This window comes from Eublepharis macularius, chromosome 12 (assembly GCF_028583425.1).
Source record: "Eublepharis macularius isolate TG4126 chromosome 12, MPM_Emac_v1.0, whole genome shotgun sequence".
NCBI lineage: Eukaryota > Metazoa > Chordata > Lepidosauria > Squamata > Eublepharidae > Eublepharis > Eublepharis macularius.
Window position 1 is genome coordinate 31,158,304 of NC_072801.1, and position 14,832 is coordinate 31,173,135.

A 14,832-nucleotide genomic window follows, 5' to 3' on the forward strand; every position below is an offset into this window, starting at 1 on the left:
TCGGCTCTCGACTTCTAAGAACCCAGCCGGGACGAACACGCGTCGAGCGGGTCAGGCGGCTGGCCTGGCTCCGTGGATGGTGGACGGCTTTCAAACAGGGGCGGGAATTCCGGGGGCAAAATCCCCTCGGCGAGGCGGGAGAGCGGCGAAAGCGCTTTTCCCGCACGCGGCAACCCGGCGCCCCCGCCCCTGCGCCGTGGCAAAAGCAGGGCTGAGCCCGAGGGCAGGAGTAGCCGCCGCCGCCGCCGAGCACCAGCGCCCCGAGGGGGCCCCGAGAGGGAGACGCGGTCTGGCTCCGAGGGAAGGCTGCAGTCCTCGAGGCAGCGGCGGCCTCTCCTCGCTCCGGGCGTGAGAACTGGGCGCGTCTCCCGGGGTCGGGTCCGAGCGTGAGGCGGGGCGAGTCCCAGCATGCTCCGGGGAGAAGGCAGGTGAGCGGGAGGCGCCTCCTGCAGCCGCCGATGCCAAGCGCCCTCTCGGCAGGCGGGCGGGCGGTCTGGCTCGGGGCGCGGCGCGGCGGCTTCCGCGGCAGGTGAGTGCTGTCTGCGCTGGCTCCCCTCGCTCCCTTGGCCGGGCGCTTCGGGGAAGCGTCGAGCGCCTCCAGCGCTGTGGGCTCGGCCAGGAGCGCCGAACCCTCCCTGGGTTGCCGGCTGGACTCCGTCGGCCAGTTTTGTTTCTGGCCGGGGGCTTGCGGGGGACGCCCCGCGAAGCGCACGGCCGGGCTGCTTTCCCTCCGCCGCTCGGGGATCTCTGGGGCGCCTGCGGGCGTGGGGGTGCCGAGGTTTGCCTTGAGCGGACCTCGCGGGGTGAAACGGTAACGACAGGAGGCCGGAAAGGGCCGCCGCCGAATCGGCAGCCGGAGGCGAGTGCTTAGGCTCGGCTCGAGAAGGAACCTAGAGCCGGATGTCTTTGAAAGTGGAAACGTCGAGCTGGCTGCGGGGTGTGCGTCGCAGATGTGGCCGAGCCAGACGCCGCCTCGGGCGAGGAGTGGCCCTCTGTGGTGGTCGGGCTCCGAGGGGCCCCGTGGCAGAGGCTGCCGCTGTCCTTAGCCGCCGCGAAACGGCCCCTTTCTCAGCAGCAGTCCAGGGAGGGGGGAGAGCCAGGCAGGACGCGGGTGAGGAAGGGGTGGCAGATCCGTTGCGGGATAGCCAGGGACAAATGCCCGGCACGGCTGAGCCACCTCATCTGGGTGGAGGAAGCACTCAGAAGTTTCCTCCTCTCCTGCCTGCTTTTATTTCCTGCCTTTCTCTCTGCCGTCCGGCGCGTGATTGTGCGCCTGAAAATGAGAATATCGGTGAGCTTCTCTGCTGATCTTGCAGGCAGCTCAGAGTTCGCCCTTTCCATACTGGGCCTCACAACAACCACCCTGTGAAGCAGTTTTGGCCAGCCCAGGATGTGACTAGCCCAGATACCACCCAGTGGTCTCCTAGAAGCCTGGACCTCTCATGCGACTGGGGCGGAACCCAGCCCTGTGGTTTGCACACACAGAAGTATCTCACCCCAAATCTTAGGTAGGTCATTGTGTTGGTCTGCAACCCAAGAGCAAGATTCTGGTCCGATAGCACCTTAAACACCAACTAGATATCCAAGATACGAGCTTTGGAGAGGCAAAGCTCCCTGATGTCTGTCGAAAAGAGCTTTAACTCTCAAAACTCATAGTTTGGGAATCTAGTTGGTCTTTAAGGTACTATAGGACCCGGATCTTGATCTAAAATCTTCTCAGCCACCAGTGTGACGATTAGGAACAGACAAATCTTTCTAACTTTAACATGTGATTGTCCTCTAAATGAAATGATTGGTCCCCAGTGTGAAAATAAAGATAAGCAACTGGTAGATTTAAAATTCATCTTGGTAACGTCATTAAATTCTCAAAGCCTGATTAGAGGACTAAAGTTAGCACTTGTTTGCAATTAGAAAGAGCAATAAATTTACTATTTCTTCAACTACTGTAATGAACTGTCGCATTTAAAGGCAGTCTTGTACTTTCCCTGACCAGCTGCTGAACTCTACAGAGGTTCTGAAAATTTTGTAAGACCTATGATAAACTTGAATACCTATGATTAAAATCATGAACACACAATGTGGGGAAAATGAAGTGCCCCCACAAGTCCTTGTGGGTTCCCCACTGCGCAACCATGTTGTAGTCTTCCTGGGCGGAGGCTGCTTGGGGTGAGAACTGAAGTGGGGGGGGGGGCGATAAAGGACTCTGGTGAGTGGTGAGGAGAGAAGGAAGCAGGGAAAGGAAAAAGGCTATGGGAGCTTTCAGGGAGGTAGAGAAGAAATAGCAGGGGAGGAGAAATAAGATGCCTCCCACAAGCCCTTGTGGGTCCCCAGCTTATCTTGTCATTTGTCATTTATGCTTTGTCATTTATGCTTGTCTTGTCATTTATGCTTTGTTTTCAAATTTCCGTGATCCTAGGCCTCACTTATCAGATATCCCTTATTCTATACATTGCACTGGCTTACATTTTGTAATCTGCCTTGAGTCTCAATGAGAAAAACAAACTATAAATAATGTAAATAAGTTAATTCCAGGGGGGATTAAAACAGAAGCCTTACCGCTCATAGTCCAACACATTATAGAAATAGAAGGGATATTGTGGGTCAGCTTGACCATTCCCATGACTTTAAATAGGATGTTTCACAGGTCCAGTGATGTTATGTGGACCTCTCCATGATTCTTGGTCTCATGAAGGATGGTTCCGCCCCTAAGTATGGTTTTGGTGAAGTTATCCTCTTTGTTTTTTTGTTTGTTTCCAGCTCAGTGAGAGCTGAAGATTTTTACTCTGATTTAAAATTTTTCTTCTTTATTTTCCTAAGCTCAGCATACCAAGTTTTCTGGAGTAGCTCTCGAATCGGCTAGGAGCTGTGTGCCCTCCTCTCACCCTCTCCGTTCTCTGTGGCATGGAATCCTGCACAAAATGTATAAGCCAAAGAAGTTAGAAATGCATTTTGTGTTGTATATTCTGCTTCCATAATGCAGTTTGATTTAATGAAATACACTTTTCCTTAAATTTTTAGAGTTTCAGTAAAAGACCTTTAGGTTAGCTTGTATGTTCAATTTAAATGTGTTTTCTTGGCAGTAATAAATATTGGCAGTATTTTTACTTCCCCCACCTGGTTGTCCAACAAACGTGGGCAGTGTATATAATTCTTCTCTTTCCTCCTTTCTTGCCAGTATGGCCAAAGTGAGAAGTGTCTAATATTGGGTAGGTAACCGAGTGCCAATATCTGCAATGATGAAAGTTTTGGGTTAGCGCTTAGTAGACCTCCAAATCTATCCTACTCAGGCATGATGTTTTCTGTGGGACTTTGGGCCAGTCACTCACCCTCACTTTGGGGGGGGGGATAAGTGTAATGGACATTATGGGGACCTGATATGGCGGTGTATAAAATCTCTCCCCTGCTCTTACTGCTGTTTGCCGCAAGGGATGGTCAGGGGGTAAACAATAGCAGCCCATAATTGATCAGAGGGGCAGGTTTCCTAGCAGCCAGACTGCTTTTCCAGCTTCTGTTCTTCATGTCCCTTTTCCATGAACACTTTTGCCCCAGAGGCTGTTTTGGTGCACACGGCTGGCATTTGCAGGGAGATGGAACAGAGTAAGCCAATTGTCTTAATCCAGTTAGCCATTATGATCTAATAAGATCTGCAGCTCTGGCTCCAAACAAGTGTGTGTGGATTCTGCATAAAGATGGTATTCTCTACCCCCCCCACACACACCACACTTCTTATGTGTCTGCTGTGCCCCCTCTTTGCACTGCTGAAATAAACTGCTCATGGCTACCTGTGCATAAGAGCAGCCGTGCTGATCAGACCAGTGGGTCGTCTATTACAGGGCTGAAGTTAATTCATTGTTTCTGACTTGCAGTTGCTGGTTCCTTATTCTCCAGTCCAGCACAAATATTGTGGATACGTAATCAGCTTTGCTCCCCGGAATATGTGTTGGACCACCTAAAAGTGCATGTTCCCTGATTCTGCCAACTCTTCCTTGTGCAAACCTCTGTAGAGAGGTTTCAGGTTCAAAAGCTGTTTTTGTGTGTGTGTGTGTGTGCGTGTGTAAATGTTCTTTTTTAAACCACAACCCAACCACCACCACTCTTGTATTTTTCCCCAATGACATGCCCTGTTCTTTTCTCTTAATACATCATGTCTAAGATCAGGTTTAAAGCCAGCAGAAGCTTTTATGAGTAGCAGCTTGCTTCATCAGATGCATGAAATGTACATCCACTAGGCTGAGCCATATGACAACAAAAAGGCAGAAGCATCAAATCAATGCTGGGTTAAAAACAATATCCAACTTTGCCTACATCTAGAGCATGATGATGAATCAAGCTCTGACTCACAAAAGCTTCCGCTGAAAGAAATTTGTTAGGAATTCAGCAGCTCCTTATAATGGACAGGGTGTATCCCACCTCAGAGGTGCAGCTACACTGCACTGATGAGCGGTGCCACCCATAATAGTATTCTGTGGTCCTCTCAGAATTTCCAGAGGAGAGATCCCCTTCCAGGTCATAGCTTGCTCTGTCCCCTTCCCCCATTCTTGTACCCCTTGGCAGCTCTTCTGTTTTTTCGCAGCTCCAGATCTGTACTCCTCAGTGGCACCTGTGTGTAGCATGGAGGATTTGGCTGCCCCCGCAGCCAGTTCAATGGGCTTCACCTACATGGTGGCTGCCTCGCAGACCCTGGGCCTGGCTGTGATCCTGATGACGGGGGCCTGGATGGGCGTGTATCGTGGAGGCATCGCTTGGGAGAACTCAAACCTGCAGCTTAACGTCCACCCGCTGTGCATGATTGTTGGAATGGTGTTTTTGCAAGGAGATGGTGAGTGCTGGGGCTGGGTAACTTTTGCCAGTGATGTGGGTCTGCTAGGAAAATCTGAACTGGAAAATTTGCAAAAGAAGGCACAGACATCAAGTTTAAGCACTGGGGGTTGCCCCTCCTTTGGATCCTGCATTTAGCTCCAGCGGACATGCTTGATTTGCAGCACAACAGCCCCGAGAAGTATAGAGAAACAGGCTAAATTTACACATGTGGAGTGGAGATTTTTTCCACCCAGAGAGTGCATCAGAAAATTTTCTGCCCCACATCACTGGCCTTTGCGCGATGTCTTTTTGGGGCTGTGATTGGGCTCTGCTTTCCTCATCTGCACCTAGCTGTTGTTCAGCATGGAAGTGGTTTAAATGTAGTTAATTAGCGTAACCACGTTAAGAGCAAACCAGAGGTCTGCCAGAACAAACAACAGGAAAAGCCAGCTCGAAGGCTTTCCTGCTGCATTTCAGGCATTTCCTGACAACAGCCTGCTTGATCTGCAGCTGGCGATCCTCACTGGTGCTATGACTTTGTTCCCCGCAGGAGGCAAGGAAGAAGCTGCCTTCTGTGGAGGCTGTTGGTCCCTCTGGATCTGCATGCCCCCCCCGCCCCCCCCGTCCTTATGTGGGAGTAAGTCTCTGGATGCAGAACCATGCCTTGCTTCTGAGATTTCCCTGCTCCTTGCCTCCCCCCACCGAGTGACACTAAGAGTAACAGCTTGTGTACAAAGTGCCATTCCAGCACCTTTTGGGAAAGCAGAGCGTCTTCAGCCCTGGTGTACACGTCAGCATTAGTCATTCAGTGACGCCTCACTGTAAAGACTTGGGGCAGGTTACATGTAAGTAAACCATTCCTTTAACACGGAGAGAAGTCTAAATGCCAGATGAACAGCTAAGTGCTCATCACCAGTTTGACGGAGAGAGACTTTGGTGAGTCTAGAGGCATGGAGTTGCATGACTGTAGGCAACCACCTAGAAGGGTGGGCCATGTTCCTTCTGAGGTCTTCATGTGCTTCTCAGGTGGAATATTTAATTGCTGGCTGGTGGTATAAGGCAGAACCCAAGCAGCCACATTTATATTATTATTAGATTAGATTAGATTAGATTAGATTAGATTAGATTAGATTAGATTAGATTAGATTAGATTAGATTAGATTAGATTAGATTAGATTAGATTTTTTAGTCCGCCCTCCCCACCAGGCGGGCTCAGGGTGGAGTACAACATTTCAAATTACATAAATACAGTTAAAAACAGATAAAACAGTATACAAATAACATTAAAACAACTTTATACAATACAGCTTCTCTTCAGATGGCAATGATAAAATACTGCGTTTCAAGCCCTGGCTCATATGTAGGGTGGTGGACAGATCTTTAGTGTGGCCAGTGGGGGCCCAACCTAGCCTCCACCATATGCCTGGCGGAACATCTCTGTCTTACAGGCCCAGCGGAAAGATTATAAATCCCGCCGGGCCCTGGTTTCCTCAGACAGAAAGTTCCACCAGGTTGGTGCCAGGACCGAAAAGGCCCTGGCTCTTGTCGAGGAGATGGTGGCTCCAAAAGCTCTCTAAATACTGTGGCAGGGTCAGACCAGCTCCCAAACTGAGGCCAAGGCCTTGCTGTTCCATGGCTCTGCTGTTCTCAGGGCTGACTGCAGGACGTGCTGTGGCTTGTTGCTACTCTAAAACGGTCTTTGTTCCAGCTGGCAAGTGGCCCTGCAGTCGCCTCCTTTAGTCAGAGCTTGCTGATGGCTCCCACATGTCTCTCCTTGGCATCCCCTGGGGGCAAGGTGCTTCATGCTTCAGGCCTGACCTGGCAGCAGTGCTCATGCATTACCCAGGAGTATCTCAGGGACTTCATTTTACACAGATATGTGTGCACTCTTTTGCCTTGGTAGTTCCTGGTTTGACTGTGCTCATTGTGACTGGAAGAAAAGCAGCTTCCTGACCTCAGTGGTGGTCTTGATGCCCTTGCTTCCCCTCTGACTTCACACTTGCCAGCATCATGTGAGCATTTGGAGAGGATGAAAAGGCCCTGTGTTTGGTAATCCCTGCCTGCTGCAGGGATCTTGAGGGGCAAAGGCCATTTCTGGTATGCTTTGGGGCTGTGTTTATCTTGCTCCAAGAACTGATCTGTCGAGGTGGGGGGTTGCTGATAATTGCAAGCACGCTCTACACATGCCAGTGCAGAAGAAACTTAATAAGGAAGGCTACAAACAGCCTCTTAAATTTGCAGAATCCATTTGTGCTTCCATTAGCTGGTGGCATCCTCAGCCATTTGCAGTGAACTCTGACGAGCCCAGCCTCTCCCATCCCAAATGACTTATACCTTGAGCTTTGCCAACACGGAGCCATACCAGGCATGCTACAGGGTCCAAACTGCACCTGCATAGGCCAGGCAGTGACAAGCCCCCTGGCTTGATGCAGCATATTAATTAAAGGTGCAGAAAGGATAAAGTGCATAGAGAAACTGATGAATGGGGCAAGTAGAAGGTGCCTGTCCCCCAACTCGAGTGGGAATTGGTGCCTCATGGTGACAAGCTGCCATTCACTTTGGGAACCCTTTCCAAGGGAGTTCTGCAGAGAATTTTTGAACATTGTACTTCCTACAGTGGATGTCTTGAGAGATGGCATTTACATATTCCAAGGAATGGGTGAAGCTTTCCCTCATCACAGCTGCTCCTTTTTTGCCTCCATCAACGGCGAGCAATGCTGTGAGAAGGGAAGCAAGAAACAGGTGCTCAGAGCAGCTGCCTGGAGCCCTCTTGGCTGAGTGCTGCTCCCCCCGCCTCCCATCCTGTACTCCTATAATTCTCTAGGGTTCTTGGCAGGTAGTAATGAATGGGGGCCTTCCCCCCTGACTTGTGTCTCACGTCCATTTCCCCCTCTATCTTTCAGCCCTCCTGGTTTATCGCATTTTCAGGAATGAGAGCAAGCGTTCTACCAAGATCCTACATGGCTTCCTCCATGCCCTGGCGCTGGTCATTGCCCTGGTTGGTGAGTCGAAAAAAAGAACTGCAGAAATCGCCCTGCCTTCTGAGTCTTCACCCCACAGGCGTTCTATAGTTTTTCACAACTCTGTGCTGCAAGTTACTTGGCTTATTTGATACTCCCCCCTCCATTCAAAGAAATCTGGGGGGAAGAATGTATCCCAGGTAGAGGAAGGCACGGACTGGAAAACAGACCAAAATTTAACATGGACTAGGCCGGTTTGGTGTTCACGAACCAGTGGGTCATGGGACGCCTGTTTTCCACGGACCCCACGGACTTTTTGCCAGTCCGTTGGTCTCTGGTCCGTTAAAGCCTTCCTGCCCCGCTGGCAAGTGGCGCTGGGAGCGCTTTAACATTTAAATCCCCGCCCTGCTCCAGCTGAGTGGTGGCCTGCCAGTCTGTGGTCCATGAAATACCACAGACCATGTACCCACGGCCAGTGGGGTCTTCCCGGTCCGTGCCTACCTCTAATCCCAGGCCTTGCTGAAGAATGATGGTGTCCCTTCCCAGGCAGTGTGTGACAAAAGCCACATACCACTAGCATCCGCCTCTAGTGTCTACTTCCTAGGGCCTGGCCCCCAGCCCCATAAGCTTTTCTCTGGTGCACTTGCCCCAGAATAGAGGGAGGAGGGAAGAGAGGGAATCATGAGGGATTCATGAGAGGCCAATGCCTGCCTGCCTGCTTTTCTAGGTCTGATTGCTGTGTTTGAATACCACAAGAAGAAAGGCTATTCAAATATGTACAGCCTCCATAGCTGGTGTGGAATCGCTGCTTTTAGTTTCTACTTGCTACAGGTGAGCTGGAGGGGGAGCAGTGGGACTTGGCAGTTAGCAGTTCATGGGCTGTCTTTCAGGCCATCTTTAGGGGAGGGGCCGTGGCTCAGTGGTAGAGCATCTGCTTAGCATGCAGAAAGTCCCAAGTTCAATCCCTGGCATCTCTAGTTGAAAGGAAAGCTGCTGCCAGTCAAGTTCTGGATTAAATTATGTTGGTAACCTTTGAGCTTTGCCATGTTCTCTGTGTTGTATTGGAAGGGTCATTTATGTCTGTCCAACACAAATCTGGACAGGAGGCCTTCAGGAGTTCTGGCTTCCTGCTGGGGCCATTTAGGCTCTGGAAAATGCTGAGGAAGGAGTTTCTCCTCCCCTCGTGCTGCAGTTCCGAGCTGAATTGGGCTCTTGGAGGCTTTAAAAATGCTTTTGTCCTGCAGCTGCTGTGTGAGTGCAGAGAAGGTGTGGCAGGTTTGGGGAACCCCAGCTCGACAAATAATGTCGCCTTGAGACTTTTGCAATCTGCGCTCATTAGAAAAAGGGCTGCTGTTTCGGAGGTCAGTTAAGGGCTGCTAGGAGTTGAAGTACCTTGTCTCAACATCACTCGAGACAGCAGGGCACCTGGGTCCTATTGGAAGTGGGGAATGTGATTCTTGAAACTTACCTTCCTCCCCCAAGTGGCTGCTCGGACTGGTCTTCTTCCTCTGCCCTGGAGTTTCATTCTCGCTTCGCAGCAGATACAAACCACTGCATGTGTTTTTTGGGGTCTCCCTCCTCATCCTTTCTATCACCACAACGCTGCTGGGAATCCTGGAAATGCTGCTGTTCAAGATAAGGCAAGTGTTTATTTTCCTGCTAGTGTTCTAAATGGGGCCACTTAGGGTTTTTTTTCTTGGCAAATCCGAAATTCTGGACTGAAAGCACATTAGGCTGAGGGGCTGTGTCCAGCTAGGAATGCTTGGCTGGATTATGGATCAAGCCCCACTTCCCCTGACGTGCCTCTCTCATTGCAGCGTCCAACAAGATTGGGGCAGTCAGTCTGCTGCAGCCCAGGTGCCCAACAGGTGTCACCCTAAGCAAAAAGACGAGTTGCTAAGCCCACCGAAATCAGAAGGGCATCATTGTGCTTGGGGCAGCACTCTAAAGCCTGCTGTCTTGGATTACGGGCAGAATTTCTTTAATATGAAACCCATGCTCTTAGTGCAGCACTCTTCGCTCTTGTATGGGACCAGGCTGCCTGATGAAGCTGCCTTTTCTCTGGGAAACGCCATCTTTACCTGGATCCGTCCTTTTGAGCGTTCATGTTGTAACCCACTCTTTTGATGATGACTTTTGCGTCTAGCAGGGAAGAAAACTGATTAGGTCTCCAGCCATTGTTTCCCACTCAGATTCTCACATCTGCCCACATATGCCATAGGGGGAATCTGACAGATTTGCGAGGTGTTCTCCTGACCCTGTAAAGGGCAAGCCTGGCTGTAGTCCTTTGTAGGTGAGGCTGCAGAACTGGGCCACCCACAGGCATGGTTAGGGGTCTCTCTCTACTTTGGAACGTCTATGCAGAAAAATATGCTGTGAACAGACCAAAAGGACCCCCCCCCTCCCAAACATCTTCCCATTGTTTATTACTTGGGGGGGGGGGCTGCCCTCATTGGTTTTGAAACATATTTGACATTGTAATCAGTACAGGCTAATGCATACAAGAGCACTGTGGATTGTAAAATGTTCCTTGACTTGTGGGAGGGAATGTGCAAAGTGGCTGTTCTAAGGTGCTCTCTCTCTCTCTTTCTGCAGTGACAGCTACAGTTCATTCGTCCCCGAAGGCGTTTTAGCCAATATCTTGGGCCTGTTGCTGGTGGCCTTCGGGGCAGCTCTGGCCTACATCCTGACCCGGGATGAGTGGCGAAGATCCCCCTTGGCTGAGGAGCTGGCACTTTCCATGGATTTCAAAACCCTCACGGAAGGAGAGAGCCCAGCAGGCTCCCACTGAGGCTACCTCCACGCCCTTGGCCCGGCACTGAGAAGCAGAAGCTGTGGCTCTGTGGGAGTGTGTACGCTGTCCCTTGCGGTGTGGCCTGTGATTGCTGCCTTCCCAGTTTCCCAGGTGTAAACAACCCCCTCCTTGACATCTACATAGCACTCCTACCCTTAGATGCTCTCTCAGTAAGGAGTAGGATGGGTCTAATTCAGAAGCTGTGCAAGGGGGTCGTAACTGCTTTTACTGGTGCTTTTGTGACTCTGGATTCTGTGCTGTGTTCCCAGTGAGATGAAAGGGTCGTGGCAATTATTCTGGTGGCTCCCGTTCTGTCTCTCTCTCTTTTTGTCAATTGTGCTTTGAGTGTAAATCATTATCAGTCAGTTTGCAAGAGTATCTCTGCTCAGTCCTAGAGAGGAATTGATAGGATCAAAAAGTGGTTCTGGAAGGGAGAATGTAGCAAGCTCAGTGTAGTTGGAAGCCATGCTGCTTGTGCAAGAGTGGTCTATAAAATTAAATTAATTCTGAATGCCTTTGGACTCTCCTCCCAGAGCTTATCGAATGACTTTGAGGAATGCTGGTTCCTTGCGGAGTGTCTCCACGTATTTTCACAGTGAGCAGAGTGTTGCCTTCCTTACTCTTTGACAGAGATTTGACTGATGCTTTGCACTTTCTGATTTCATTCCCTGAGAGCTGCATGGGACTTTTAAGTAGAGGTTTTAAAAAAAAGATTCATTTGCTTTGCCTGTGCAAGTTAAATCTCTATTTTTCATTGGAGGAGGGGGCAATATATACCCATATTAAACTTCCTAGAAGATTTTAGATGAAAAAGGGGACATGAAATTTTCCTTCTGAATTTATGCTACGGGATTCTTTCCTATGCCTGGTAGATTATTGAATGACAGTTTGCTAAGTAGGGAGGGATGCTTTGAAACACTACAAATATGCTGTATAAATGTTAATTGTGCTTGTACATATACATATTTATTTTCCACTAATTCCTTGAGAATATTTATTTGTTTTTTGAAAATGCCAGATAGTTCTGTTTAATAAAACACCAAACTAAGTATTTCCAGAATGCAAATCTGGTTCTGGCTGGGATCTCTTGTCCTGTTGGGCTGAGTGGTTTTTCAATAAATCTTTGCAGCAAGCCCTGGATCTCTCTTGACTTGTTTGGCACTGAAATGAAATGCGCAACCTGGCCCTGTGTACCTTGATAAAGATGGGGGTTTCCTCCTCCTCCAAACCGTAGACTTACAGCCTAGTGCTGTTTTTAAAAATGTCCTAGCCTCTGCCCAGCACCGTTCATCCAGCTCGAAGATCAGATGTTGAACAGCATTGACTAGGAGGGAGGGAAGGGCCCATAGCATAGTTACAAACGATCAGCATTGGGCGAGGCCTGCTTCATTTTTGCTCTATGCCTGTGCAAAAATCTGTCTCTGCCCACTCCTATCAAGGATCTCTCGTTCCTCCAAATCTGCCCTCTGCTGACCCCTTCAGCTTGTTGGATGCCTAATTTTGTCCTTTAGATAATTTGCCAGGGTGCTGGCGCAACTGCTTCTCAAAGAGGGGCAGTTCCTATTTTCTTTACAGCGTCAGCACATGGGACAGCTGCCAGGGCCCATGGCTTCTGCTGGGGCCCACTGCTGCTAACTCCTTACACATCTCTCACCCTTTTCCACTTCTACTTGTGAGTGCTTTGCCACATCTGCTCCCAGCTGCATATGCCCTGGAGAAGGGCATGTGGGTGTTGCACGAAACATCAGCGTTCCTGGTGACCATGGCGGTGGCATTCATAGCTGCACCCATTACCTGCCCCATTGGGGAAAAGGGTGAACAGCTATGATTGCAGGGAGAGGTTGCAAAGCTTGCAATTGGGCAAAAGGAGGACACACAGGTAGGTTGGGGCATGTGGGTGGGCAGGCAAGAAGAGGAGCATAGTAGTGTGTATAGGGGGGCCCTGATCACTCTGCCCAGGACCCCCCAAACCTGAAACCAGCCCTGTGTCTGCGAGTCTAGACTGTAGCCTGCTGAATGCAGAGCATGCCATGGTCCAGTGGTGGCTACAAGAACTGTGCTTTGATGTGACACTGAGTGCCCCAGAAAGCAAGCCGTGTGTGCGTGTGTGTGTGAGAGAGAGAGAGAGAGTTTTAAACCTCTGTGCCTTTGGATCAGGATGTTGCTGAATCCCACCAGCCTGAAAACACAGCACTGATGGTGTTGGATACATTAGTCAATACAACATTTCCAAGTGTTAACCATTTATAAATAAGTACATTTTTTCATACATACAGTTCATTGTACAGCTTACAATCTGTATACAGTGGGGAGAGGAAGGAGAGAATGCATTCTTTTTGAACTTTTTCCACGTCTATCTCACAGCTCACATGTACAGACAATAAAACTCTGCTCAAGCAAGTACAGTGAAGGGAAAGAAGGAAGTTTCTTTCCTCTTATACAGGGGAGGCCAAGTGCCTCAGCCAAGCGCAGGGGTGTGTGCAACGGCCCCGCTGCAAAATATCACAACTGTGTTTTGTTTCAATATATCAGGAAGAGAACAGAACATGCAATTGAATATTATACTGTACAGAGAAAGTCCTTTACATCAAAATTATAGAAAAAGAAAAGAACTTTTATCTTCCCAGCAGGTTTAAGGGAGGGCAAATGAGACAGGATTTAATACAAAGGAGAGGCAGACATGACTGGCAAAATGCTGCAATGCTCAAACAAGGAACCCCACTGGAATGGGGGCAGAGGGGGGGAGAGGGTGCCATCAGAGTAGAGGAATAAATCACCCACTCCCGTCCCTGTTTTTTACAGATTTGTTCCTTGTACTCTGCAGTAAGGAATTGTGACGGGCACCCATAAGGAACAGACGTTCTCCAACAAACCCAGAGAGTGGGTGGCAGCCAGCAGAGAAGCCTCTTCACCCAAGACTTTTTTTAACCAGCAAGTAAATCGCTGTTTCCTCTAATGCCAGAATACAGAAACAAACAGTTTTAAGCAAGCAGCATCTGCCTTTCGAAGAAGAGAACTAGTGTCAGAGCAAAGGAACTCTGAGCTGGGCTAACAAGCAAAGGATTACAGAGGCTTTATGTGGTGGCCAGGAAGGGACCCATTCCAGCAGAGCTGGTTAGGTGTACCAACTCGGCCTTCTCCAGTGTAATTCACGATCTGACCACAACCTAGACCCTAAGTAATTTCAGCCCTTAATGTGATGTCTATTGTCAGAGCGGGGGGGGGGGGGGGTGGCGGCGGGGGGGGGGAAGCATTTGAATGGGAGTCCAGCAACTGTATTCAAGTAATTCTGAGGGAGGAAAGCATCTCAGGTTTTTCCACCCCTTTGTGCTTGTGTGCCAAGTGCCCCCCTTTTCACAGCCACCTCAAATTTAGTGAAGGCATCGAACAGCACAGGAGGTGATCGGTCTCACACCCTCTAAGCCCTTGTGATAAGCTGAACTCTTGATAAAGCAAGGTCCTAGAACATCCAATGTGTCTGTGCGGGAGGTGGGGGAGTTGCCAGACAGAAGACATGCGGCCTACCATCCAAGACCTTGCAAGGGACCACTCGGAGCAGAGCAGGAGAAGAATTTTGAGGCACACAGTGGATGCGCTTTGCTTTCTGTAAGGCGCAGAACAGCCGGCACTTCGGTTTTGCTTTATGACTTTCTGTGTGGATCCAGAATAGTAGTAATTTGTTAACTGCTCCCATGGTCCTGGCTCCCAAGGACTTAGTTTTTGGAATATCCTCTGCAGTTCATCACCTAATGCTTGTAAAAATAAATACATTTTTTTTAAAAAAAGTCCTACAGATTTAGTATTAAAGAAAACCTCTTCCCCCAAATGCTCTGCATCTATAGCTTCTGCTTCTTTGAAACTAGCATAAAAATTATTTTAAAATGAGATTCCTACAGAAACCTTCCTCAAATTAGAATGTTCCTGGCACTAGCATAAAGAACCATGTCTGGAGCTGACAGATCTTTGTCCTGGAGCCACATTTCAAGATTCCCAATAGACTTTCACCATTTTGTAAGTGATAATTTCTAGTTATTTCTTATTCCTAGGCGCCAGGCAGCAGTGTGACTGGATACTTAGCCTAGGGAGCAGATGCATAACCAGAAATGCAACAAGCACAGGAAACGCTGGACCTGCCCAGTCCTAGAAGAAAGGCCTTTCCTGTGGAGCTGAAGTGACACCCTGTGGTGGGTTTTGGTAAAATACAAACATACATTCAAGCAGAAATGCTGCTGGACTCCAGAAGCTGACTTATTTGGTGTGTTTGATTTTGTGGATAAA

The 14,832-nt window shown here is 49.3% G+C and overlaps 1 protein-coding gene across 3 annotated transcripts; it reads left to right on the plus strand.

Moving 5' to 3' along the window:
• The first annotated feature begins 423 nt into the window (after positions 1 to 423).
• On the plus strand, positions 424 to 11,685 carry LOC129338201 (transmembrane ascorbate-dependent reductase CYB561). 3 transcript variants are annotated; one of them, XM_054992252.1, is made up of 7 exons: positions 424 to 529; positions 4,574 to 4,819; positions 7,704 to 7,802; positions 8,488 to 8,591; positions 9,005 to 9,121; positions 9,243 to 9,400; positions 10,356 to 11,685. In XM_054992252.1, exons 2-7 carry the CDS (start codon positions 4,612 to 4,614, stop codon positions 10,549 to 10,551), a joined length of 882 nt encoding a protein of 293 aa, XP_054848227.1. In that variant the 5' UTR covers positions 424 to 529; positions 4,574 to 4,611; the 3' UTR covers positions 10,552 to 11,685. The 3 variants fall into 3 exon arrangements, with proteins under 3 accessions (XP_054848227.1, XP_054848226.1, XP_054848228.1); XM_054992251.1 differs by lacking the exon at positions 424 to 529 and adding an exon at positions 2,819 to 2,920; XM_054992253.1 differs by lacking the exons at positions 424 to 529; positions 9,005 to 9,121 and adding an exon at positions 2,819 to 2,920.
• The last annotated feature ends 3,147 nt before the right edge of the window (positions 11,686 to 14,832 follow it).